This window comes from Coregonus clupeaformis, chromosome 30 (genome assembly GCF_020615455.1).
Source record: "Coregonus clupeaformis isolate EN_2021a chromosome 30, ASM2061545v1, whole genome shotgun sequence".
Classification (NCBI taxonomy): Eukaryota; Metazoa; Chordata; class Actinopteri; order Salmoniformes; family Salmonidae; genus Coregonus; species Coregonus clupeaformis.
Genome location: NC_059221.1, coordinates 1903260 through 1929189, shown reverse-complemented (window position 1 = coordinate 1929189; position 25930 = coordinate 1903260). Strand labels below are relative to the sequence as shown.

Sequence of the window (25930 nt, the reverse complement as noted above, 5' to 3'; positions counted from 1 at the left end):
AAGTGTCAGGTTCCAACTTCTGTCTGTAGCATCCGAAACGTTTGGGCTACACACTAATATGACCCCTCTGTGCAAAGGTGAGACTCTCACGAACATATACGTAACTGTTTTGCTCCTCTAAAGGTCCCCAGGTACCAGTTGAAAGAATTAATGGGAGTATACAGTTGAAGTCGGAAGTTTACATACACCGTAGCCAAATACATTTAAACTCGTTTTTTCACAATTCCTAACATTTAATCCTAGTAAAAATTCCCTGTCTTAGGTCAGTTAGGATCACCACTTTATTTTAAGAATGTGAAATGTCAGAATAATAGTAGAGAGAATGATTTCGATATAGGACTCGTTTTACTGTGGATATAGATACTTTTGTACCTGTTTCCTCCAGCATCTTCACAAGGTCCTTTGCTGTTGTTCTGGGATTGATTTGCACTTTTCGCACCAAAGTACGTTCATCTCTAGGAGACAGAACGCGTCTCCTTCCTGAGCGTTATGACGGCTGCGTTGTCCCATGGTGTTTATACTTGCGTGCTATTGTTTGTACAGATGAACGTGGTACCTTCAGGCGTTTGGAAATTGCTCCCAAGGTTGAACCAGACTTGTGGAGGTCTACAATTTTTTTTCTGAGGTCTTTGCTGATTTCTTTTCATTTTCCCAGGATGTCAAACAGAGGCACTGAGTTTGAAGGTAGGCCTTGAAATATATCCACAGGTACACCTCCAAACTATAGTTTGTTAACAATACATTTGTGGAGTGGTTGAAAACCTCCGACTTCAACTGTATATGGAGACTGTTTAATGCCAAAATATATTTTGTATATATATACAGTGAGGGGGAAAAAAGTATTTGATCCCCTGCTGATTTTGTATGTTTGCCCACTGACAAAGACATGATCAGTCTATAATTTTAATGGTAGGTTTATTTGAACAGTGAGAGACAGAATAACATTTTACATTTACATTTTAGTCATTTAGCAGACGCTCTTATCCAGAGCGACTTACAGTTAGTGAATACATATTTTTTTATACTGGCCCCCCGTGGGAATTGAACCCACAACCCTGGTGTTGCAAACGCCATGCTCTATCAACTGAGCTACATCCCTGCCGGCCATCGTCCCTTTGATGCAGTGAAGTTGTCCTGTCCCCTTAGCAGAAAAACACCCCCAAAACATAATGTTTCCACCTCCATGTTTGACGGTGGGGATGGTGTTCTTAGGGTCATTGGCAGCATTCCTCCTCCTCCAAACACGGCGAGTTGCGTTGCTGCCAAAGAGCTCGATTTTGGTCTCATCTGACCACAACACTTTCACCCAGTTCTCCTCTGAATCATTCAGATGTTAATTGGCAAACTTCAGACGGGCCTGTATATGTGCTTTCTTGAGCAGGGGGACCTTGCGGGCGCTGCAGGATTTCAGTCCTTCACGGCGTAGTGTGTTACCAATTGTTTTCTTGGTGACTATGGTCCCAGCTGCCTTGAGATCATTGACAAGATCCTCTCGTGTAGTTCCTCACCGTTCTCATGATCATTGCAACTCCACGAGGTGAGATCTTGCATGGAGCGTCAGGCCGAGGGAGATTGACAGTTATTTTGTGTTTCTTCCATTTGTGAATAATCGCACCAACTGTTGTCACCTTCTCACCAAGCTGCTTGGCGATGGTCTTGTTGCCCATTCTAGCCTTGTGTAGGTCTACAATCTTGTCCCTGACATCCTTGGAGAGCTCTTTGGTCTTGGCCATGGTGGAGAGTTTGGAATCTGATTGATTGATTGCTTCTGTGGACAGGTGTCTTTTATACAGGTAACAAGCTGAGATTAGGAGCACTCCCTTTAAGAGTGTGCTCCTAATCTCACCTCGTTACCTGTATAAAAGACACCTGGGAGCCAGAAATCTTTCTGATTGAGAGGGGGTCAAATACTTATTAAAAGCAAATCAATTGATACAATTTTTGACATGCGTTTTTCTGGATTTTTGTTTTGTTTTTCTGTCTCTCACTGTTCAAATAAACCTACCATTAAAATTATAGACTGATCATTTCTTTGTCAGTGGTCAAACGTACAAAATCAGCAGGGGATCAAATACTTTTTTCCCTCACTGTATGTATATATATATATATCTCATACTACCAGTCAAAAGTTTTGACACACCTACTCATTCAAGGGTTTTTATTTATTTTTACTATTTTCTACATTGTAGAATAATAGTGAAGACATCAAAACTCTGAAATAACACATATGGAATCATGTAGCGGGCGGCAGGTAGCTTAGTGGGTAAGATCGTTGTGCCAGTAACCGAAAGGTAGCTGGTTCTAATCCCCGAGCCGACTAGGTGAAAAATCTGCCGATGTGCCCTTAAGCAAGGCACTTAACCCTAATTGCTCCTGTAAGTTGCTCTGGATAAGAGCGTCTGCTAAATGACTAAAATGTAAATGTAAATGTAGTAACCAAAAAAGTGTTAAACAAATCAAAATATTTTTTATATTTGAGATTCTTCAAATAGCCACCTTTTGCCTTGATGACAGTTTAGCATACTCTTGGCATTCTCTCAACCAGCTTCACCTGGAATGATTTTCCAACGGTCTTGATGGAGTTCCCACATATGCTGAGCACTTGTTGGCTGCTTTTCCTTCACTCTGCAGTCCAACTCATCCCAAACCATCCCAATTGGGGTCAGGTCGGGGGATTGTGGAGGCCAGGTCATCTGATGCAGCACTCCATCACTCTCCTTCTTGGTCTTGAAAAACAAATGTCCCACAAAGCCCAAACCAGATGGGATGACGTATCACTGCAGAATGCTGTGGTAGCCATGCTGGTTAAGTGTGCCTTGAATTCTAAATAAATCACAGACAGTGTCACCAGCAAAGCACTCCCACACCCTAACACCTGCTCCTCCATGCTTTACGGTGGGAACTACACATGTGGAGATCATCCGTTCACTCACACGGCAGTTGGAACCAAAAATCTCAAATTTGGACTCCAGACCAAACCGTTTCCACCGTTCTAATGTCCATTGCTCGTGTTTCTTGGCCCAAGCAAGTCTCTTCTTATTTTTGGTGTCCTTTAGTAGTGGTTTCTTTGCAGCATTTCAACCATGAAGGACTGATTCACACAGTCCCCTCTGAACAGTTGATGTTTATATGTGTCTGTGACTTGAACTCTGTGAAGCATTTATTTGGGCTGCAATTTCTGAGGCTGGTAACTCTCTAATGAACTTATCCTCTGCAGCAGTGGTTTCTCTGGGTCTTCCATTCCTGTGGCGGTCCTCATGAGAGCCAGTTTCATTATAGCGCTTGATGGTTTTTGCGACAGCACTTGAAGAAACGTTCAAAGTTCTTGAAATTTTCCGGATAGGCTGACCTTCATGTCTTCAAGTAATGATGGCCTGTCGTTTCTCTTTGCTTATTTGAGCTGTTCTTGCCATAATATGGACTTGCTATTTTACCAAATAGGGCTATCTTCTGTATACCCCCTCTACCTTGTCACAACACAACTGATTGGCTCAAACGCATTAAGAAGGAAAGAAATTCCACAAATTAAGTTTTAAGAAGGCACACCTGTTAATTGAAATGCATTCCAGGTGACTACCTCATTAAGCTGGTTGAGAGAATGCCAAGAGTGTGCAAAGCTGTCATCAAGGCAAAGGGTGGCTATTTGAAGAATCTCAAATATAAAATATATGTTTTGATTTGTTTAACATTTTTTTGTTTACAACATGATTCCATGTGTGTTATTTAATAGTTTTGATGTCTTCACTATTATTCTACAACGTAAAAAATAGTAAAAATAAAGAAAACCCCTTTGAATGAGAAGGTGTGTCCAAACTTTTGACAGGTAGGGAAGCATATACGTATATACACTATCTTTCTTATATCTCTCAGATATAGGAGAGACACTTTAGAACAAACTTCCTTTTGAAATTTTTTGGGGACTATCTGTTGTTCCATGTAGGGAATCTGTTATTCAATGTGTTTGTATGGGCTAATAGCATTAAAGCCCCCAAAACATTTTCGTCAAACAAATGTTTTATATATTTTTTTGGATACTTCAGGGGGTCTTAAAATTCATAATCAAATAGCTAAATGATCCTTGGTATGACCTTAAAACGTGGTCCTCTGTAGCTCAGCTGGTAGAGCGCGGCGCTTGTAACGCCAAGGTAGTGGGTTCGATCCCCGGGACCACCCATACACAAAAAAAAATGTATGCACGCATGACTGTAAGTCGCTTTGGATAAAAGCGTCTGCTAAATGGCATATTATTATTATTATTATTAAAACAATTCCATATAGCTTAGTAGAACCCCCTCCCCCGGCTTAGACTCTGATGGGTTAACGCACAGTATATTCTCTATCTTTCCCTGTTCTCCACTTTGCAACCAACAGCTGAAAGTACTAGTATGTCATGACAGGTTGAGTCAATGTGTATTTTACATTTTAGTCATTTAGCAGACGCTCTTATCCAGAGCGACTTACAGTTATTGAGTGCATACATTATTTTTTAATTTTTCGTACTGGCCCCCCTTGGGAATCGAACCCACAACCAACTGAGCTACATCCCTGCCGGCCATTCCCTCCCCTACCCTGGACGACGCTGGGCCAATTGTGCGCCGCCCCATTGGTCTCCAGGTCGCGGCCGGCTACGACAGAGCCTGGATTCGAACCAGGATCTCTAGTGGCACAGCTAGCACTGCGATGCAGTGCCTTAGACCACTGTGCCACTTGGGAGGTGTATGTCTTTGATCTTGTAGGTCAGCCAGTTTGAATGTATTTGATAACGTCACCCTCCCCCCGTACACATATCTGACCATGTGCCACACTGCCACTGAGTGTACAAAACATTTAGGACATCTTCCTAATATTGAGTTGCATCCCCCCCCCCCATTTTGTCCTCAGAACAGCCTCAATTAGTCGGGGCATGGACTCTATAAGGTGTCGAAAGCGTTCCACAGGGATGCTGGCCCATGTTGACTCCAATGCTTCCTACAGTTGTCAAGTTGGCTTGATGTCCTTTGGGTGGTGGACCATTCTTGATACACATGGGAAATTGTTGTGTGTGAAAAACCCAGCAGCATTGCAGTTCTTAACACAAACCGGTATGCCTAGCACCTACTACCATACCCGGTTCAAAGGCACTTAAATATTTTGTCTTGTACATTCACACATACACAATCCATGTCTCAAGGCTTAAAAATCCTTATTTGACCTGTCTCCTCCCCTTCAGCTACACTGATTTGAAGTGGATTTAACAAGTGACATCAATAAGGGATCATAGCTTTCACCTGGATTCACCTGTTCAGTGTATGTCATGGAAAGATTGGGTGTCCTTAATGTTTTGTGCACTCAATGTATGTTCACATTATTTGATCACGCACGGTATGTATTTCAGTTTGTCTGCACTCAATCACACATTTCATTCCGATTGAAAGACTTAAAGAATGGTGGTGTTCAGCTATAGACAAGGGAGGCAATTAAGAACATTATCTAAACAAATAACTGATCAACACATTATGTTGTCAAAGGAATTTTAGTTTTTAACCTCGTCTCTTGATTACTTTCAGCCAGAAAGTACAAGTAAGTTTATTTGTAATGTAAGAAGAGAAAACCTCTTACCTCATCATGCATATTGTTTTCACGTCAAAACACAGTTAGTAAAAAGCAGTTAATGAGTAGTTTGTGACTCCTATGGTTCCTCAATAATATATATAAAATGTTCTATAACACAGTTTTATTGGCTCAATGATTCATGTTGATTGATAGGTGTGTTTTCAGACAGGATATCAAAGTTTACTCCCCTGTGTACATATTATTTAGTCACAGGCTCAATACTGGAGGAGAAAATAGATGAGGCCCAGAGATTTAAAAAAAAAAAAAAAAATATTTTAAATTATTTTACACTGTTAAAGTATGCCTCTTATTTGCCAGTGTCAGTTTAATTATGAGTTAACTTGTTGTATGGGGTCTTATGAACCACATCAATTTTTTAATCGTTTTTTCTATGTCACTGTGTACTTTTGTTTATTATAAATATTTTGTGATATTAAAGATTAAGTGAAGTTTTTTCTCAAACGATTTCAATTTCTTGCTGAAATGAAGTACTTTTCTTAAATTATTCTCTGTTTTGACTATTGCAGTCATTACATCCGTTAATGTAAAAAACTGAAAGGCAAACGCTATTACACCAGGGGTGCATCTCAATAGTTTAAGGTGGTTTCTTCTCCTTGTTTTGTCGTTCATCTGCTTTAATCTAACCACCATGGTTTTTCATGTCTGTGAGAATGAAGGAAAGTAAACGAGAAGAAACCACCTATGACTATTGAGATGTACCCCTGGTGTCATAGCATTTGGAGAGGTGGAGACAAGGAGTGGTTGCCATTTAGGATGATTGAGATGCGGCTCAAGGCATATCTGGAATAAGTCACTAGAGGGCAGCAAGGTTACGTTTTTTGACAGGAAATTACATTTCTAATGCAAAGTCTGTCCAAGTCGCCAGATGCCAGTGTTCTTTACTGCACTACACATAGTACGCCCCATTCTTCCAGCCTTTGTTTTATACTGTATAGTAGTGGCTATTATTTTCAATCTGCACATGGTGCCACTTTTGTTCACAGGTTCTTCCCCATTTCGCATAGCAAAAAGACTGAAGCGAGTGAGCATGGATATCTGGGGTGCCAGTTGGCATATTTTGGTTATGGCAGGTGCAGTGTAGTGTATTTGAATGAGTCAGGTCAACGCATTCGGAGTATAGATTATCATTAATTTAGATTAGTACAGTGTAATTTGTGAACCCTCTATCCATCCTTAACAGTCTCAGCACTGCAGTTCTTTATTTATTTAACTACAATCCCAATGGTCATGAATAGACATAATGTACTTTATGTACCATACAGCCCTGGGGAGAAAAAAAAGAAAAGAAAGTCCCCTTCTCCCCAGATAGCATATGAACATGTCATAAACCATAACAAAAAAAATAGAATGACAGGAAATTAGCTGTAAAACTGCTGATTTTTTATCTCTGCCTCCCTGCAAAATGTGTAGAATAGCATGAGATTAGCTATAAAATTGCAAATGTTTCTCTCTGCCCCATTGCAATATGTATAGAATTGCAGTAAATTAGCTTTAAATCTGGAACATTTTCTCTCAGCCTCATGGCAAAATGTATAAAAGCATGAGATGATCTATAAAACTGCAAATGTTTCTCTTTACCCCATGTCAAAATGTGTAGAATTGTAGGAAGTTGGCTGTTTCCCCCAACAACAAGAACAACAACAAATATTTCTGACTTTGCAAGGCCTCACGAAACTGCGGTGTGCCACTGTTTTCTACTGTACCAATGGAGACCAAATTATAGCTAATTACTTACAGTAGGCCTATTTGCAATCATCCACTTTCCACTGGTCTTTGACAGCACTAGCAGAGAGTAGCCTACTACATCTCAACATGGCCGGCCCCCTGCTGTGTCCCTGGCCCTGCTGTAGGAGCGACCGTGTGGGGAGGACTGTGACGCGGAGTGGCGACGGGGGCGTGGCAGTTAAAGTCCACTTTGCCTTGGCAACTCCGCCTCCCCCATTTCGTCCATGCGTGACTGTTTGGGATGTAGCATACTTTGTGCACTGCTACATACACACCCTCCCACTCTGCGTTCGTTGAGCCAGTGTACTGTTTTATCTCCTTTTTTGCTCTAAATTATCCATATTCAATCATAGGCTTACTAATACGCCCACTCTCACTCATTCTCTCTGCCTCTATCCCCCGCACAGATTGAAGGCGATTTTCCTAGTCTTAACCCTGACATTGTTCGGACAGTATTTTATTTTTGAAGTGTATTTTTGACAGAATTGCTCACAGATGGAGGACTATCACAAACCCGACCAGCAGACCCTGCAGGCACTTAGGAACGTCGCCAACCGGCTCAGGATCAACTCTATCAAGGCTACAACTGCTGCAGGCAGCGGGTAAGCGCCATGCTTTAATGCTTTAAATTAAAAAGAAAATGAAATGTGTTATATGAGGTGTCCATCCATGCAGGCTATGTGATGGGTTTACATGCGTAATAGCCATGGCTCGGACATTGTGTGCCCATTTTATGCGCATATTACGCATTGTCCCAGAACAGGCTACTATTCTTAATTCTACCCTTTCAATGCCATCCATTTCCAAATGGATGGCATTAATCATTGACATGTCTTAAATGTGGGATTTAAACCATGCAGATACCATATAGATATAATATGCAGAGAGAACATTGTGAACTTTTGTTTTTAATGTTGTAGCCTATTACATTGTAATAGACTAGGCTACTAGTTGCAGGTGCATTCTTTTCGATTGTGCAGCATCTTAATGCCTATTTATTTTTGAATGAATTTTTTTGATAGCGTAAACTCATTCAATATGATTCCGTAAAGAATGGGTCCTTACGCGTGATGGCGACGTGGGCCTTTGAGTATATGGAATGGATCCGGGTCCGCCGCATCTAAAGGGACCGCGCTCGTTCCTGGCGCTCCTGCGTAAATTCAGCCTCCACTGCCCATCCTCTTCGCAGAGCGAAACGATTTGCGACGGGCTGATGATATGTCAGGCGACAAGGACGATCACTCCCCTTTCTATTAATCTTTTTCAGGCTTGTCCTTGATATAGGGGTAGAATAAATATTATTTATATTACTGAGAGATTAATTCATTTGTTTTTCTTATTTCCTTATTTATAACAGTATAGTCAACAGCTCAAAGAAAATATGCTATTGAGGCATAATAACCATAATTTCTGAGGATACAACCTTTTAATAAATGTTTATACTTCCACCTCAACGAATAAGTCCAAGGCACAATTAAACTATATATTTTTTGTGTTCATTCTTTCATCTGTTCATTGTTTATTTCATCCAGTAAATATTTAATTTCTAAAACGTTTTGTCTGTTTTGACCACCTTTCCGTTTCAGGTTGATTAAACGTTTCCGTTTCTGGTGGGTACCTGGCACCTGTGTTATGGTGACATATTATAACAGGCATGCTCTGTTTGGAATCTCATATGTTATAGATTCTTTAAAAAAAACTGTTTTAATTTGGATGTCTTTTGCATTTAACCTCAAGCATGGAGTTTTGGCAGTAAAGGAGAAAGGAGTGTACTTGTGGTCTGCTATAATAAAACTAAAGTGCAATGGAATGATCACAATGGTTTCCTCTGGCTCATTGCATGAGAAACTGTCTAACCCTGACTGAATGTATGGAAGACGGTCTGCCTTATGTAACAGACAGCAGATTGATTGTTGTGAATTAATTCACTAATATGAAGTCAAAGTCAAAAGAGAGAAAATAACACGTTTCACAGGCATTGAGTGTTACAACTTTATTACAAGATGAAGGTTACAGTTGGCAGACAGACTAATGTAGGCTAGGCCCTGCACTCAATGAAGAATGAATAACAGAGTTCAAGTCTGGGTGATCAACTTCCATTGAAGATGGATTTGTTTCCTATGATGACATCACAGGACAGTGACTGTGCACTGCTTTATCAGTGTGTGTGTGAAGTCTGGGCTCTGTCTGTCTGACTGTCAATGTGTCTGTCTACTGGAAATATGGGAGGGCAATGAAATAGTCTATAGAATACTGATTGTAGGTCATTTATGGTGAGTGTGTGTGTTATACTTTCTAGCTCTAGACTGCGGTGTCCTGAGCGCGTGGAGGTGTGTGTGTGTGTGTGCTTGTTAGTCAGAGTCCTGGTCTGACTCCCTGTCCTGTCCTCTCTGTCCCCCAGACACCCCACATCATGCTGCAGTGTGGCAGAGATCATGTCTGTGCTCTTCTTCAACACCATGAAGTACCGCCCTGAGGACCCCCGCAACATCAACAATGACCGCTTCGTCCTCTCCAAGGTACCACTCTAACACTGTCTAGAAATATAATTCTCATTGACTTGAATGGGGATTATATTTCTATGGTCTAGAGACCAGGGATATTCAACTCTTACCCTACGGGGTCCAGAGCCTGCTGGTTTTCTGGTCTACCTGATAATGAATTGCACCCACCTGGTGTCCCACGTCTAAATCAGACCCTGATTAGAGGGGAACAATAAAAAAATACAGTGGAACTGGCTTTGAGGTCCAAAGTTGAATTTGAGGTGTCTAGATGTACCAGTCTCAGTCCCGTGCCTTAATCAGTCTTGTCAGCCAAATCCATTCTAAAGCAGAGCCTCCATGTTCACCTCTAAGGTCAGACCTACTATAGCAGCCTCATTAGCCTCAGATACAGTTTAGTCAAGTTTGTCAATCAATCAAATGCATTTATAAAGCCCTTTTTACATCAGCAGTTATCACAAAGTGCTTATACAGAAACCGAGACTAAAACCCCAGAGAGCAAGCAATGCAGATGCAGAAGCAAAGTGGCTAGGAAAAACTCCCTAGAAAGGCTGGAACCTAGGAAGAAACCTAGAGAGGAACCAGGCTCTGAGGCGTGGCCTCTTCTGGCTGTGCTGGGTGGAGATTATAAGAGTACATGGCCATTAAGGCCAGATCGTTCAGTAGATTGAGAGTGTGGTTAGGGCCCTCAGCCAGCACCAGGGCATTGTATCAAAATAATCCCATTTCCAAAAAACAACCTGATGAATGGATGGACAGTTGTATATTCATAGGATTTTAACCAGTCAGATTGCATTGGCCAGTACTGGGAAGAGCCAGCCGTATGATTATAGTTCTTAAAGGCCCAATGTAGAGTAAGCATGTAATCTGGCCCTGGGACCTGGGACCCTTTAGGACAGTGCTTCCCAAACTTTTTCACTCATGCCCCACTTTCATCATTGGGGAACATCCCGCGTCAATGTTAGCTGACATGGGCTAGTTGGTCAACTGGACATTTCTGACAAGTTATAAATAGCGCTCTATGATTGACATAACAAGAGGAAAACTGCTGTTGCACTAACCAATTTTGAAATTGCACCTTGTGCGTTATATTATTACAACTTTTAAAGAGTAAGTTGAAAGCCTGACTGAGTTCCACAGTTTGGGAACCACTGCTTTAGGAGACTGACCGAGAGGCGTGAATGTAATCCTATTGAGACTACTGGAGTTTAATTAATTTGGAGATGTGGAAGGAATAACATTTGGGATCATGTTCCCAATCCCAGAACTGAAAGTGGTCCAGGCACAGAGTGTGATACTGTATGTGAGAGTCTAACATAGGGAATAACAGCTCTGCTATGAAAGGTGGTTGTAGTAAATTATTGAAGTGTGCTTGCATTAGCTAAGGCCCCGTTGTGTATGTTCTGTCTGAATGAGGTCATGTCTGTGTGTGATGGTAACAAAGTCTCTTTCTACTACTCAATGAAGTCTAAGAGTAACTTGTATCTGTGAGACCGTTCTCTCTCTCTCTGTGTCCCTCTCGCTCGTTCTCCCTCTTCCAGGGTCATGCAGCCCCGGTGCTGTATGCGGTGTGGGCCGAGGCAGGCTACCTGAAGGACAGCGAGCTGCTCAACCTCCGTAAGGTCGACTCCATCCTGGAGGGACATCCTGTGCCGGTGAGAACAGGAACAGGAAGTGACCTATCAATCCACGACCCTGTTTGGTCCACAAATAACCTCTTAACTCCATTAACCCAAAGAGAGTCATCCTTTCACAAGCCTGGTTTATCTTTAGCCCTTTATTCCTCACAAACCCGTTCATCCACGACCGCTTGTTACCTGTGGTCTTTTATGAACTACAACTAACATGTCCTTCTCATCTCCAAAGCCAGACTTGTCTGGTATTCCCTTGTTGGAGAGAGAAAGTCTGAGCACACAACACCCACTATGTACTGTAGTGTAGACTTTATGTCACAAAGATGTGCTTGTGTGACAGTGACAGGCGGTCCCAGGCCCTGTGTCTGCACGCATAGTAATTTCACAGTAATGCAATGCTCTGTTCACACACACATGAGTAGCCCACTGATTCCCTTAACTAAGATTCAGTGCCTCTTCACCTAATACTTATAATAATAATATGCCATTTAGCAGACGCTTTTATCCAAAGCGACTTACAGTCATGCGTGCATACATTTTTGTGTATGGGTGGTCCCGGGGATCGAACCCACTACCTTGGCGTTACAAGCGCCGTGCTCTACCAGCTGAGCTACAGAGGACCACGTTGATTTACCCTGTTGAGCAGTTACCATGAGCACTGAATGAATGTGTATATTTAGGAAGTGTGTTTGAGAGGAAGAAGTGTGTGTGTTTTGTGAACAGTATCTACCTCAAACACCTTGCATCTCGTCACATTGATCTGGTACTGGTACTCCCTGTATATAGCTCCACATTATAGTATGCCATTTAGCTGACGCTTTTATCCAAAGCGACTTACAGTCATGCGTGCGTACATTTTTTTTGTGTATGGGTGGTCCCGGAGATCGAACCCACTACCTTGGCGTTACAAGCGCCGTGCTCTACCAGCTGAGCTACAGAGGACCACAGCCCTGGGCTGTACTGTGATCTGGTACTGGTACTCCCTGTATATAGCTCCACATTGATTTGGTATTGGTACTCCCTGTATATAGCTCCACATTGATCTGGTACTGGTACTCCCTGTATATAGCTCCACATTGATTTGATACTGGTACTCCCTGTATATAGCTCCACATTGATTTGATACTGGTACTCCCTGTATATAGCTCCACATTGATTTGATACTGGTACTCCCTGTATATAGCTCCATTCTTGTGTATTTTATTTTATTCCTCTTTTGTTACTATTTGGTTTTTATTTTTTAACTCTGCATTGTTGGGAAAGGGCTCGTAAGTAAGCATTTCACAGTAAAGTCTTCACCAGTTGTATTCGGCGCATGTGAAAAATAAAATTGGATTTGTATATGATTGTGATGGTAATGTGCGTGCCACAGACTGAATGTGGGTGTGTTATGACTGAGTAGTTAGTCTTTGTGTGCAAATAGATGTCTGTGCAATGTTTAACTGCATAATTTGTGTAATGTTTGATTACTTTATTTAAGGTGTAATGTGTGTTTGTTGGTGTAATTCATGTTTATGCATGTTGTATGTGCTACGACGTGTTTTTGTAATGTCTTAACATTTGTGTGTATTTATGTGTGTTAACAGAAGCAGCAATTTGTGGATGTGGCCACCGGCTCTCTTGGACAGGGTCTGGGGGCTGCCTGCGGGATGGCCTACACTGGGAAATACTTTGACAAGGCCAGGTGATAGAACATTCCCCCACACACACGCACACCTCGGCACATAATATGGAGTTTAGCACATAACTCAGTGAGATGCTCGACACCCCTCTAAGGTCATGGTTTATTTGCATGATCATACGTTGTCTGGCTACACCAGAACACAGACAGATAGACCAACACACAAACACAAATAATTACAATACATAGCATTGGGAATCGACAAAGGGGAGCATGTACAAGGAAATATGTGCAATTAGATAAATCAGACACACCTACTATGAACATACAGTGATACTTTGCAACGCATAGGCATAGAGAGACCCATTCATAGACAAAAGCTTGCATGCACACAATACACACACCTATACTCATGTTGCACACTGCAAACAGTAAGTACATCTGACATTTCACCTCCTCTCAGGAGAGTAGACACTGGCTGACAGCCATAGCTGATGTTGTATGTGGTGTTGTGGAGACAGGTTGGCCGTTTCACCACTCAATATGGTTTGGAAGCCAGCGTCTTTGTTGTGAGAGACGAGGTCTGTTCTAGAACGGCCACGTGGCAACACTGGCAAACAATGGAGCCTAGAATGCTGTCTATGGCAATCTGCATATGACAAAGCAGATTCACCTTCATATCTGAATCCCTATACAAAGCTATAACAGTAGGATAGCTGAGCTGTACTTTGGGGTTACAGATAGACTTTGAAATGTTTTATTAGAGATATTGTGATTTTTTTTGTTTGTTGCTATTCTCTGGTTTCATTTTTGATCCGTATAACAGAGCAGTCTGCCGTAGAATGTATACGTGTGATGGGTTGGCCACGCCTTCTCTGCATTTTGTGTTCAGTCAATTTTTCTGCTCTAATAATCAGGGCTGCGAGAGAGCCGCCCTCTTCTCCCTCTCTTGCGCTTAACCACTCCTCTCTTCTTTTCTCTCACTACTACCCCTTGCTCTCTCCCTCGCTTTCCCTCACACCCTCTCTTTTGCACCCTCTTTCCATACTGCCCTCTCTCTCTCTCTCTCTCTCTCTCTCACTCTCTCTCTCGCTCTCTCTCAAAAAGTAGTTAGTGAGTGTGTGTCTCTCTCTGGGAAGAAGTAGTTAGTTAGTGTGTGTCTCTCTCTGGGAAAAAGTAGGTAGTGTGTGTCTCTCTCTGGGAAAAAGTAGGTAGTGTGTGTCTCTCTCTGGGAAAAAGTAGTTAGTGTGTGCGTGTGCTCCAGTGCTCAGAACAGCTCGTCAAAGTGAGCTACTGTAGCATCCAGCCCCAACTGTGACTTGTCTGTATGTATGACTGCTTTAATTACACAATCTTCCTATTACAGTCTGTGACCCCAAAATACACAGCCCTACATGCATAGGCCAGGGTCCCGGATAAAGAGAGTGTTCTATGAATCAAATGAGTGAATGTGTCAGATACACAGCAGGAGGATTAGCAAGTCAAAATGCCACATCATTACAGCTTTAAAGCCTCACGCTTACAGTACCCTGTTTCATTCACTGTGTTTATTTGATTTAGTAAATGGAGAGTTTGAATATGATTATCCATGCTTTAGCTAAACAAAATCAAAGCAGAACGTAAAACAATTTGGCGCAGGTTCAGGAGGGCGTGCATTAAGACAACATTTCCCTTTCTTTGGTTCTATGTAAGCCAGACCAGCCTGAGGGCTCAGTGTGAGGTGTCTGTATGATTTGTTCTCTTCTCACCTCTATAATATTCTCACCCGGGGAGAGAGTGAGTGAATGAATATTGGTTATTCTCAATTATGTACCTGTTTAAATAGAAGGTTCAGTTAAAGGTTAAACTGCAAGGTTATCCTGGCACGTTTAGAGGTGTGTAACGAGGGGCACCCAAACCCCGGCCTTATCCGGGCAGTGCTTTAGTGCTTTAGCAGCCCAGTAATCCCTCAGAATGTGTAGGATACGTTCCCCAGTGTGTTGTTTTAAGCCACACACTCACCGGTATGCACATTTGAAGGGTTGCCTCAGATCCCCCCTCCATTGTGTGTGTGTGTTGTCTTAAGAGTAGGGCTTTTGCCCAGACCTTATGCCCTATTGGCATAGCCTTGACAGCCAGCAATTGATTTGGCATGGCAAGACTTAATACTGTGAAAATGAGGAATTTTTCACCGTTTTTGACAGTGTGTTGGTGCAGGGAAGTCTTTCTGTGGGTAGTAAGTGGTGCTGCTGCTCCCCTGAGGCGAAAGTAAACGAGAGTAACCGGGAGAGGGGATGTTAAGCGGGATCTGGACCAGGTGTTTTGTGGATCCCTCTCTGGGCTCTGGAATGCTTTTCTTCCCCAGGCGGTCCGGCTCGGAATGCGTGCCTTAATTTGCCATGTCTCAGTCTATCTTCTCGCTTTAATGACAATGTGTCTATTTGAGTGGAAAGCTGTCAGGCCCTGTTACCATGCAGGGTGATCGGAGCTCCAAGCCGAGGAGGGTGGGGTCAACTGTTCCTGTTCGCACTGTGTGGGGGAGGGAGGCTCATTCGAAGATGAAGGGAGGGGGTTGTGTGGAAAATGTTACGCCGCGAGGGGAGGCAATGATGAGGGAGAGATTGTTATTGTTCTGCTCTTTTGTGTTACATTTCATCCCCTTAGCCATTAGGTGGCAATTTATTGAAAATTGTGGATTAGTCATTTATGTTAGTCGTATAACTTTACTTGTTTATTACTTTTTATAAAAGCTTGGCTGCTGTGATGTTTTAAGCCTCTAATTGCCCCTGTCCGTCTGTCTGTCTTTCTGTTTTTCCCTCTGTCTGTTTGTCCCTCTGTAGCTACAATGTGTACTGCCTGCTGGGTGATGGGGAGATGTCTGAGGGCTCTGTGTGGGAGGCCATGTCCTTCGCCTCCTACTACCAGTTGGACAACCTAGTGGCTATCCTGGACATCAACCGTTTGGGTCAGAGTGACCCAGCTCCCCTGCAGCACCATGTGGAGAAGTACCAGAAACGCTGCGAGGCCTTCGGGTGAGGATTTGGAGAAGGCCTAGAAAATGCGTGTCCTAGAGACCATGAAAGTGGGTAAATTACTCCCACCAGGTATTGGCACCAATAAATGAATAGTATGTTTGTAGGTGGAATGCCATCATTGTGGACGGGCACAGTGTGGAGGAGTTGACCAAGGTTCTGAGCCAACCCCGTCACCAGCCCACTGCCATCATTGCCAAAACCATCAAGGGCAAAGGAATCCCAGGTACCTACAGTAACACACACACATTTCTACAGGTACCCAATCCCATGCTCCTCTATAGGTACATGTACTGATACACTCGTACAGACAGGTACACCCAGAGACTAACCAAACCCTAATACTATACCAGCAGCAACGCCTTTCATGCAATACACCAATGTACCAACACAGCTTCATTGTGATACTGACAGACTCCACTCTACCCTTCACATTCAAACATATCTGTGGTACTCGGGTGCTGCTTTGTCATGAATACCTACTACCAGACCACGCTAATCCTAAAATCACAAAGGTTTAGTCTGTGCCTGTCCCTTAAAATGGGTAAAGTCTGATAGACCCAACTCAGCCCTCCCTGTCTTCTCTATGAGGGGCACCTAAACCTGTGGTAATCCAGGCAGTGCTTTAAAGCTTCTGCTGCAGCAGCCTAGTAATCCCTCAGAATGTGTAGGATATACTCAGATCACTGGCCTTTGTCTGCCTGTTGTCATAAGCATATGTCTTTTGAAGTGGAACCCTGACCTATAGAATGGTCTTTGACGGCTACTCGTGTGTAAGGCTTTGTGATGCGAGAATGGAGTGTTGAGGAATATGTAATTTATGACATCTTGATACTGATATCATGTCAAACAGATAACACATAAAACATAAGCAGATTTACACCCATTTTTGCATTGCTGATATACTAAAGGCGTATTTGCTATGCGTGAGGTAGTGTGACATCTCTGATGATAAGTGTGTCTGTGTGTGTCTCTGTCTGTGTATGTATTTCATCATGTTCTCTGTGTGTGTTGTAGCTGCGGAGGACAAGATGGGCTGGCATGGGAAGCCCCTGCCCAAGGAGATGGCTGAGGGGGTGATGAAGGACATCCAGGCGCGCATCATGAACAGCACCAAGCGCCTGTACCCCGCTACGCCCACCGAGGACTCCCCACCCGTCAGCCTGCGCAACGTCCACATGCCCAGCGCACCCAGCTACAAACTCGGAGAAAAGGTGTGTGCGTGCGTGCGTGCATGCATGTGTGTACTTGACAGAAAGAGCAAGAGCGTTTGAGAGAGAGAGATGCTCTAAGACAGAGAGAATGAATGGTGGTGGACTACTACATTGAACTGTGTTTTAATTAACTAACCCATTGGTTGTGTTTGGCTGCAGATTGCCACGCGGAAGGCCTATGGCATGGCTCTGGCTAAGCTGGGCCGCTACAACGAGCATGTGGTGGCTCTGGATGGAGACACCAAGAACTCCACCTTCTCTGAGCTCTTTAAGAACGAGCACCCCGACCGCTACGTTGAGTGCTACATCGCTGAGCAGAACATGGTAAGCTCAGCTGACACCCAGTGCCACATATCTGACCTGATTCTAGGTCTAGTAGGGTGAACTAAAGTGTACTGATCACAAAATCTTCATAAAAGGTAGTTAACGTCTCTTCAAAAAAGTACCAACAAACAACAATGATAAGCTGTTGTTGACGTCAACCCAAAATGACCATCAAAGTTCCATCCAAACCATTCATACTGTAGGCCTACGTCTTTGTATTTGAACGACTGTAGAATGACGCAATTCCACTTTATCCGTCACTATAGTCTAAAAGCGGCTTTTTCTTTCCACCCTCATATCTGAATTATTCACCTCTGGCACACACAGTGCTACCCCCTCCTTCTACTCCTCCTGCCTGGTTGGCTAAGAGACCAGGGCCCGTATCCACAAAGTGTCAGAGTAGGAGTGCTGATCTAGGATCAGTTTAGCCTTTTAGATCAGAATGAATAAGATGATATGGACAGATCCTAGATCAGCATCTACTCTGAGACGCTTTGTGGATATGGGCCCGACCTCCTAATCATTAGTAATGTCTCTGCAGGGTTCCAGTAGCAGTTCTTTGAGGCATCATTAGCAGGTTTAATGATGCTGTATTGTGGCCTGTGTCTCGTTGACTCCCACACACACGATAGAGGAGTCAAATATAGTTCCGATGTTATTTAGATTCATTAATTACCCTCGTCATGCTGTCACATCAGATATTAATATTATTAAGGGATTGGAGCATTTAATGCTCTGTTGGCTTTTTAAATGTCTTGTTTGTCAGTGACAACAATGATGCTCTATGCTAGCTAACGACACACTGTGCTTTGCTGTACTTAATGTACATGGCATTGTTTAAACCACCAACATAGTGTATTTTATTGAGTAAAAACTCTCACTGACAATGATTGCTTTAAACTACTGTCTCACACAGGCCCCATCCCCTTAGCAAGGCCTCATGGGGAACAGGGGAAAGGGCTTTCTCAGGGCTAACAGGAAATGAAATGGCACAAACATCACATTTCTCCCATATGAATTGAAAGATGATGGCTCCCTCCTTATGCGTCTAAGGAATGTGAGATACTTTGGGCAGAATTTGAGAACACAAGTTGCTCAGGCTTTTACTCTCCTTTCCCTATCCTCTCTTTCCTCTTCTGTCAGGTGAGCATTGCGGTGGGCTGTGCCACGCGGGATCGTAACGTGGTGTTCGCCAGCACCTTCGCCACATTCTTCACACGTGCCTACGACCAGCTCCGCATGGCTGCCATCTCCGAGAGCAACATCAATCTGTGTGGCTCCCACTGCGGCGTGTCCATCGGTCAGTCCTCCCACTGACCTTTGACCCCACCCCCCTAATGACCTGTCTGTGTAGTGACCCCTGTGACTTCCACACTGTGATCCTAACCTGACGTAGCTCTCAGCGCTTGTTCCTCTGGGACCGATACAGCCCACTGCAGAAGACTTGGCTTACTGTCACACAGTGTTAACACAGTGCTTCCCCTAACACTGTTTAGTCGAGGAAGGTCTTTGTCTTCAGTTGGTTTCAATTGCAAATTTTGGTAACACTCTTGCATTGGGTTGAATCGTTCCCTTGTAGTAATCCTGTATTATTTCCTGAATCCTGAATTTTGATTTTGTTTCTTCACATCTTCCGTCCATCTACTACTGTATCAGTGTGGCTCCGGCCAGCACTCGTTTCCTCCCTCCCCCTCTCTCTCTCTGTGTCATGGAAGTGGTTGTGGCGGGGCGGCCAGGTTCCCTTTTGGTTCCTCAGGTACATTGCATGCCCACGCCGACTCGCCCCACTGAACGCATGCCAGTCCTGTAACTTTAACTTTTAGCCGCCCCAAACACCCCAAATGCTATTGTGTGTGACTTGCGTGCGTGTTTGTGTATCTACGTGTGTATGTGTGCATTTGTGTGTGTTCTAGGAGAGGATGGTCCTTCTCAGATGGGCCTTGAAGACATTGCCATGTTCAGAGCCATTCCCACGGCAACTGTTTTCTACCCTAGCGACGGTGTCTCCACTGAGAAAGCTGTGGAGCTGGCCGCCAACACAAAGGTACCCAGTATGCAGGTTGACGTTTATTGTCTTGTCCTGGAGGCAGAACTTAGCGATTTTCCCCTTAGATAGGCCAGCTGCAAAATCAAAACTGGCTATATTGTAAAAATCCATGAAAACAAAAATGTAAGGTTAGGGTTAGCACTGTGGTTATGGTTAGGTTTAAAATCTGATTTGATCAAATACAATTTTATTTGTCACATGCGAGCCCTTAACCAACAATGCAGAGTTTTAAAAAAAAGTAAGAAACATTTGCTAAATAAACTAAAGGAAATATAGTAACACAATAAAACAACAATAACGAGGCTATATACAGGGAGTACCGGTACCGAGTCAATGTGCAGGGGTACGGGTTAGTTGAGGTAATATGTACATGTAGGAAGGGATAAAGTGACTATGCATAGATAATAAACAGAGAGTAGCAGCATATGTGAGTGTGTTGGAATGTCAGTGTAGTATGTGTGAGTGTGTGGGTAGAGTCCGGTGAGTGTACATCGAGTCTGTGCAAGAGAGTCAGTGCAAAAAATTATAATAAAGAATAATCAATTAAGGGGGTCAATGCAAATAGTCCGGGTAGCCATTTGATTAACTGTTCAGCAGTCTTATGTCAGCAGTCTTTTTGGCTTGGAGGTAGAAGCTGTCAAGGAGCCTTTTGGTCCCAGATTTGGCACGCCGGTACTGCTTGCCGTGCGGTAGCAGAGAGAAGAATCTATGACTTGGGTGGCTGGAGTCTTTGAAAATTGTTAGGGCCTTCCTCTGACACAGCCTGGTATAGAGGTCCTGGGTGGCAAGAAGCTTGGCCTCAGTTATGTTCAGGGCCGTACGCACTACCCTCTGTAGCGTCTTGCAGTCGGATGCCAAGCAGTTGCCATTCCAAGCAGTGATGCAACCAGTCAGGATGCCTTCGATGGTGCAGCTGTATAACTTTTTGAGGGGGAATAGGCGTTGTCGTGCCCTCTTCACAACTGTGTTGGTGTGTTTGGACCATGATAATTCCTTAATTATGTGGACACCAAGGAACTTGAAGCTCTCGACCCGCTCCACTACAGCCCCGTCGATGTGAATGGGGGCGTGCTCTGCCCTCCGTTTCCTGTAGTCCACGATCAGCTCGTTTGTCTTGCTGACGTTGAAGGAGAGGTTGTTGTCCTGGCACCACACTGCCAAGTCTCTGACCTCCTCCCTATACGTTGCCTCATCATCGTCGGTGATCAGGCCTACCACCGTTGTGTCATCGGCAAACTTAATGATGGTGTTGGAGTCGTGCGTGGCCACGCAATCGTGGGTGAACAGGGAGCGCAGGAGGGGACTAAGAACACAGCTGGTCAGCGCATGCTCTGAGTATGCATCCTGGTAATCTGTCTGGCCCTCCGGCCTTGTGGATGTTAACCTACTTGAAGGTCTTACTCACATCGGCTACACACAGTCATGATCACACAGTCTTCCGGAACAGCTGGTGCTCTCATGCATGGTTCAGTGTTGCTTGCCTCGAAGCGAGCATAGAAGGCATTTAGCTCGCCTGGTAGCCTCGCGTCACTAGGCAGCTCGCGGCTGTGTTTCCCTTTATAATCCGTGAAGTTTGCAAGCCCTTCCACATCCAACAAGCGTCAGAGCCGGTGTAGTAGGATTCGATCTTAGTCCTGTATTGATGCTTTGCCTGTTTGATGATTTGTCGGAGGGCGTAGCGGGATTTCTTATAAGCATCCGGATTAGTGTCCCACTCCTTCAAAGCGGCAGCTCTAGCCTTTAGCTCAGTGCAGATGTTGCCTGTAATCCATGGCTTCTGGTTGGGATATGTACTGTACGTACGGTCACTGTGGGGACGACGTCATCCATGCACTTATTAATGAAGCCGGTGACTGATGTGGTATACTCCTCAATGCCATCGGATGAATCCCGGAACATATTCCAGTCTGTGCTAGCGAAACAGTCCTGTAGCTGTGACTTTGTGGCTGTGCCAGCTAGTAACCACTCTGCAGAGCTGCCTCCAGAAAAATATTCATGACAAAAAATGCTAACCTGCACCCAGAACCCCCTCTATCACATCTGCCTCATGCTATGCGCTAACTCTACAATATATTTGGTTCACACAGCTGCTGAGTATGGCTGAGTCTCTGTTTAATAAACCTGTCTGACAAATGACAAGGTAATGAAAGTCCAGAGGCTGATTGACATGTTTAATCTCTGTTTCAGGGTGTGTGTTTCATCAGAACCAGTCGCCCAGAGAACACCATTCTTTACAACAGCAATGAAGACTTCCATGTGGGACAGGCAAAGGTATGGAGACAATTATATCTGAGATGTACTATACACAATGACTAATATAAGGCTTACAGTATAACACTTTCTTATAGTACTAACATGCTTGCTAAATTATTTAAAATAGAAATATGCCTAGATAATAGAAACCTCCATCCCATGTCCGTCAGGTTGTGTACAAGACCAACGATGATCATGTGACAGTGATCGGAGCGGGCGTGACCCTACATGAGGCACTGGCAGCTGCTGAAATGCTAAAGAAAGGTACAGAACCATAATTTCGGAAAGTTACATAGATCCATCACTGGAACTCAATGTTCTATAGTCTACATTCGCTGTCAGGAAATGTGCTCGTCACCCAGGGACTGATGGGCATCAACATAATCCGAATAACACACGCATGCATGCACACACACACACACGCATACTGAGACTTTGTTGTGAGACTTGTCCCACTAAGGCATTGGACCATTCATCATGATCTGGGGTTATATGCCAACAGTAGTGGCTGATGGTGACACTCTAATAAGCATTTGCACCCCAACAACAGAGCCAGAGTACTCCTTGCATCTGTCTCTAGCACTGTAGAAGTCTGTTGATTCATCTCTACTGTTTACCTGGTGTTGGCTGAATAGATGATACACCATGGTTTGAACTGAATACATTTTGATTAATATTGAGCAACGAGTATTGTATGTCCTCTTCTGTAGTTCATTATATGATCAAATGCTCTGTTTCTCTCTCAGAGAGGATCAACATTCGAGTTATTGACCCTTTCACCATCAAGCCTCTGGACTCCAAGACCATCATCGAACACGCCAAGGCCACCAGGGGCCGCATAGTCACAGTAGAGGACCACTACTATGAGGGTGGGTACTCTGCACACACAGTCTGCTTTCTGAACTCAGGTTATCTTATTCCAGTGGAATAAAATATATGGCAATGGGCACTGAGCTATGAAGTTTTAGATAGAACATTATGCAGTTGTGAGGCATTCCCATGATTTGTATCAGTTCTTAAATCTCTAAGCCTGCGGACAAACTCTTTCTCTGAAATTGCAAAGTGTCAAGACTGCAGTATTTGAGCATGTGCAGGAGGAGGAGGAGAAGAGAGTATCATCCCTCAGTGTTTTTGAATTTCAGCTCTGCTCTGGCCTTTGGGTTTTCACTGACCTAGATAACAGGAAGGGGGAAGAACACAAGTCGAAGAATGTGTGGGTGTTTATTTTGGCACAGTTGCCTTATTTGTCCGTTGGGATTTATACAGTCTGTTGACGGAACTAAACAAAGAAAGGAGTAAACACAGCCGTGCAGAAGCCATGCCCTGACAACCTCCAACCCCCACTTCCATTCCCCGTCTACACATGAGCATGAATAGTGCATTATGACAGGTGTGCATGCATGGGCGACGTGGGGGTTGGGGCATCCACTCAGAGCCATAGGGGTGGGAAGACAGTGTGTGAGGGAGAGGAAGGGGGGAGGCTGTGGTAAGGGGGTTAGAGGGGGCTATATGGAGAGGCCCAGACCTCAAGGACCCCCATAGTGCAGATGGCTACTAAAGTAGAGTGGGGGAACGCCCTCTCTCGCCCCTGGCCCCCCTTCGCCAACCCCGGCCTGATGGTCAGTCAATGAGAAGGTGGTGGCAGGCCTGTCAGGGAGGATCAAGACTCAGTGGGCTGTGGAGGTGACAATGTTACAGTGTCAGTGGAGTGGAAGACAAAGCCGATGTATAGATTGGACTGACTGGCCAGCTACTGTACATTCTGTACAGCACAGTGGAGCTAAACTGCACAAACAAAGACAGCTCAGCAAGACAGGCTCAAAAGATTTAGAGAAGGAGAGCATATGTGACATGGAGTCTTAGGACAAACTTGTGCGCAAATGCTAAGAAGACCCAGAAAATAGCACTATGTACTCTTGCATTTTAGGTTTTATTTAGTTGTAAAAAGGCTATATAAATGTGATTGACTGACATGTGGTCATAATTCTTTAGGTGGCCTGGGGGATGCGGTGTGTTCTGCCGTGGTGAATGAGACCGGCTTCAATGTGCACCGAATGGCCGTGGCCCACGTCCCCCGCAGCGGCAAACCCACCGAGCTCCTCAAGATCTTCGGCATCGACCGCGACGCCATTGCGCAGGCTGTCCGCAAGATGCTCAGCAGCTCCGTCAACGCCAAGTAGACCACTACCAGTGCCACTGCAACATGCTATTGTCATGGAAACGTCATCAGGAAAGCACTTCTGGCCACACCCGCTCTCCGGGAATAAGAAGTATAAATCAAAGAATCGGCGAATATGGTATTTCTGTTAACTGTCATTGATGTGGTTTTGACCCGTGACCTGGCCCCTTGTAAGTTCAGTACCCCACTCCCCTACACTCGACCCCATCCCAGAGAAAGTCATGAGTACTGCTGTAGTCTGAGTGAGGTGAACGTTTTTTTGAAAGAAAAAAAGTCTGATTCTCTCACATTTTGATGCGACACACCCTGTACCCCACGTGAGCGAGTGTGTGAGTGGACATGGGTCTGGTATAGAGCACTGTTTTTAGCCCCTCATCCTGACTGGGACTTCACACCAATAAAGGAATGGTTTGTTCACAACCCTCCAGTCTGATAGTTGTTTCATACGTATTGACTTGTTCTTTCATGATTTCATGTCCATAATCAAATACCATCATACACATTCATTCACACACACACCTACAGAGCATAGCCTACATAGCAACACACAGACATAGAATGGAGACAGAATGCGATCGGACCATTATCTATTTGGCCTTCACATAACTCTTACAGAATTTTCACACAGTTTCTGTCTAAAGAGAGAAGACTAACGTGGGAAATACAGGAACTAATAGTACAGGTAGATAGCCATAAAAACGGTACTACAGAGATACAAAACAAGTTAGAGGAAAAACAAAAAGAACTGGAGGAACTTATTCAACAATGAGCTAATGAAATCTATTACAAAAACAATGCAAACTGGATGGAATATGGAGAAAAATGCACCAATTTCTTCCTGAATCTCCAACACAGGAACGCTACCAAAAATAATTTGCAGAAGCTTGTTACTAAAGACGGAGTCATCCATGATTCTCCTAATTATATTTTAAAAGAGGAAGCTAAATATTTTAAGCAGATGTTTTCTTTTCGGTCTCATTCTCACCCTCTGAATGACAAATACTTTAAGGAAATAATTTCCCCCAAAATAAAAATCCACAAAAGGATCAGTGTGAAGGCCAAATTACAGAGGAATAACTTTTTGAGGTTATTATATCCTTTCAGTCTGGAAAACCCCAGGGCTTGATGGCATACCGGTAGAGGTATATCAAGCCTTTTTTTATATACTCAAAGCTCAATTATTAGCTTGTTTTACTACTCCTATAGAAATGGTAGTCTGTCAGGTACTCAGCAGGAAGGTCTGATTCACTATTATTAAAACAAGACCCAGATGGCAAATATAAAGATCCAGTCCATCTAAACAACTGGAGGCCTCTGACACTTCAATGTTGTGATGCAAAAATACTAGCGAAATGCATAGCACTCAGAATAAAAAGGTTTTACCAGGTATTGTTCATCCTGATCAGACAGGTTTTTACATGAACGATACATTGGAGATAATATACGACAACTACTATAAATAATAGAACAACATGAAATACCTAAGAAGTCAGGCTTGGTATTCATAGCAGATTTTGAAAAGGCCTTTGATAAAGTAAGTCTGGATTTTATATATAAACGCCTCCATATTTTTAATTTCGGTGAGTCTCTTATTCAATGGGTAAAAGTAATGTATAGCAACCCCAGGTGTAAAATAGCCAATAGTGGGTTCTTCTCAGAGAGTTTTAAACTGTCAAGAGGAGTTAAACAAGGGTGTCCACACTCACCATATCTATTCGTTATGGCCATCGAAATGCTAGCTATTAAAATCAGATCAAATAACAATATTAGAGGATTAGAAATCCAAGGCTTAAAAACAAAGGTGTCCA

At 43.6% G+C, this 25930-nt stretch overlaps 1 protein-coding gene across 1 annotated transcript; it reads left to right on the top strand.

Moving 5' to 3' along the window:
- The first annotated feature begins 7545 nt into the window (after window positions 1–7545).
- On the top strand, window positions 7546–24542 carry LOC121545477 (transketolase-like). Its single transcript, XM_041856029.2, has 14 exons — window positions 7546–7940; window positions 9740–9857; window positions 11381–11494; window positions 13060–13157; window positions 15914–16105; window positions 16213–16331; window positions 17123–17319; window positions 17479–17643; window positions 18787–18943; window positions 19557–19687; window positions 21878–21961; window positions 22114–22207; window positions 22690–22812; window positions 23936–24542. The coding sequence occupies exons 1-14, from the start codon at window positions 7834–7836 to the stop codon at window positions 24121–24123; spliced, it is 1887 nt and encodes a 628-aa protein (XP_041711963.2). The 5' UTR covers window positions 7546–7833; the 3' UTR covers window positions 24124–24542.
- The last annotated feature ends 1388 nt before the right edge of the window (window positions 24543–25930 follow it).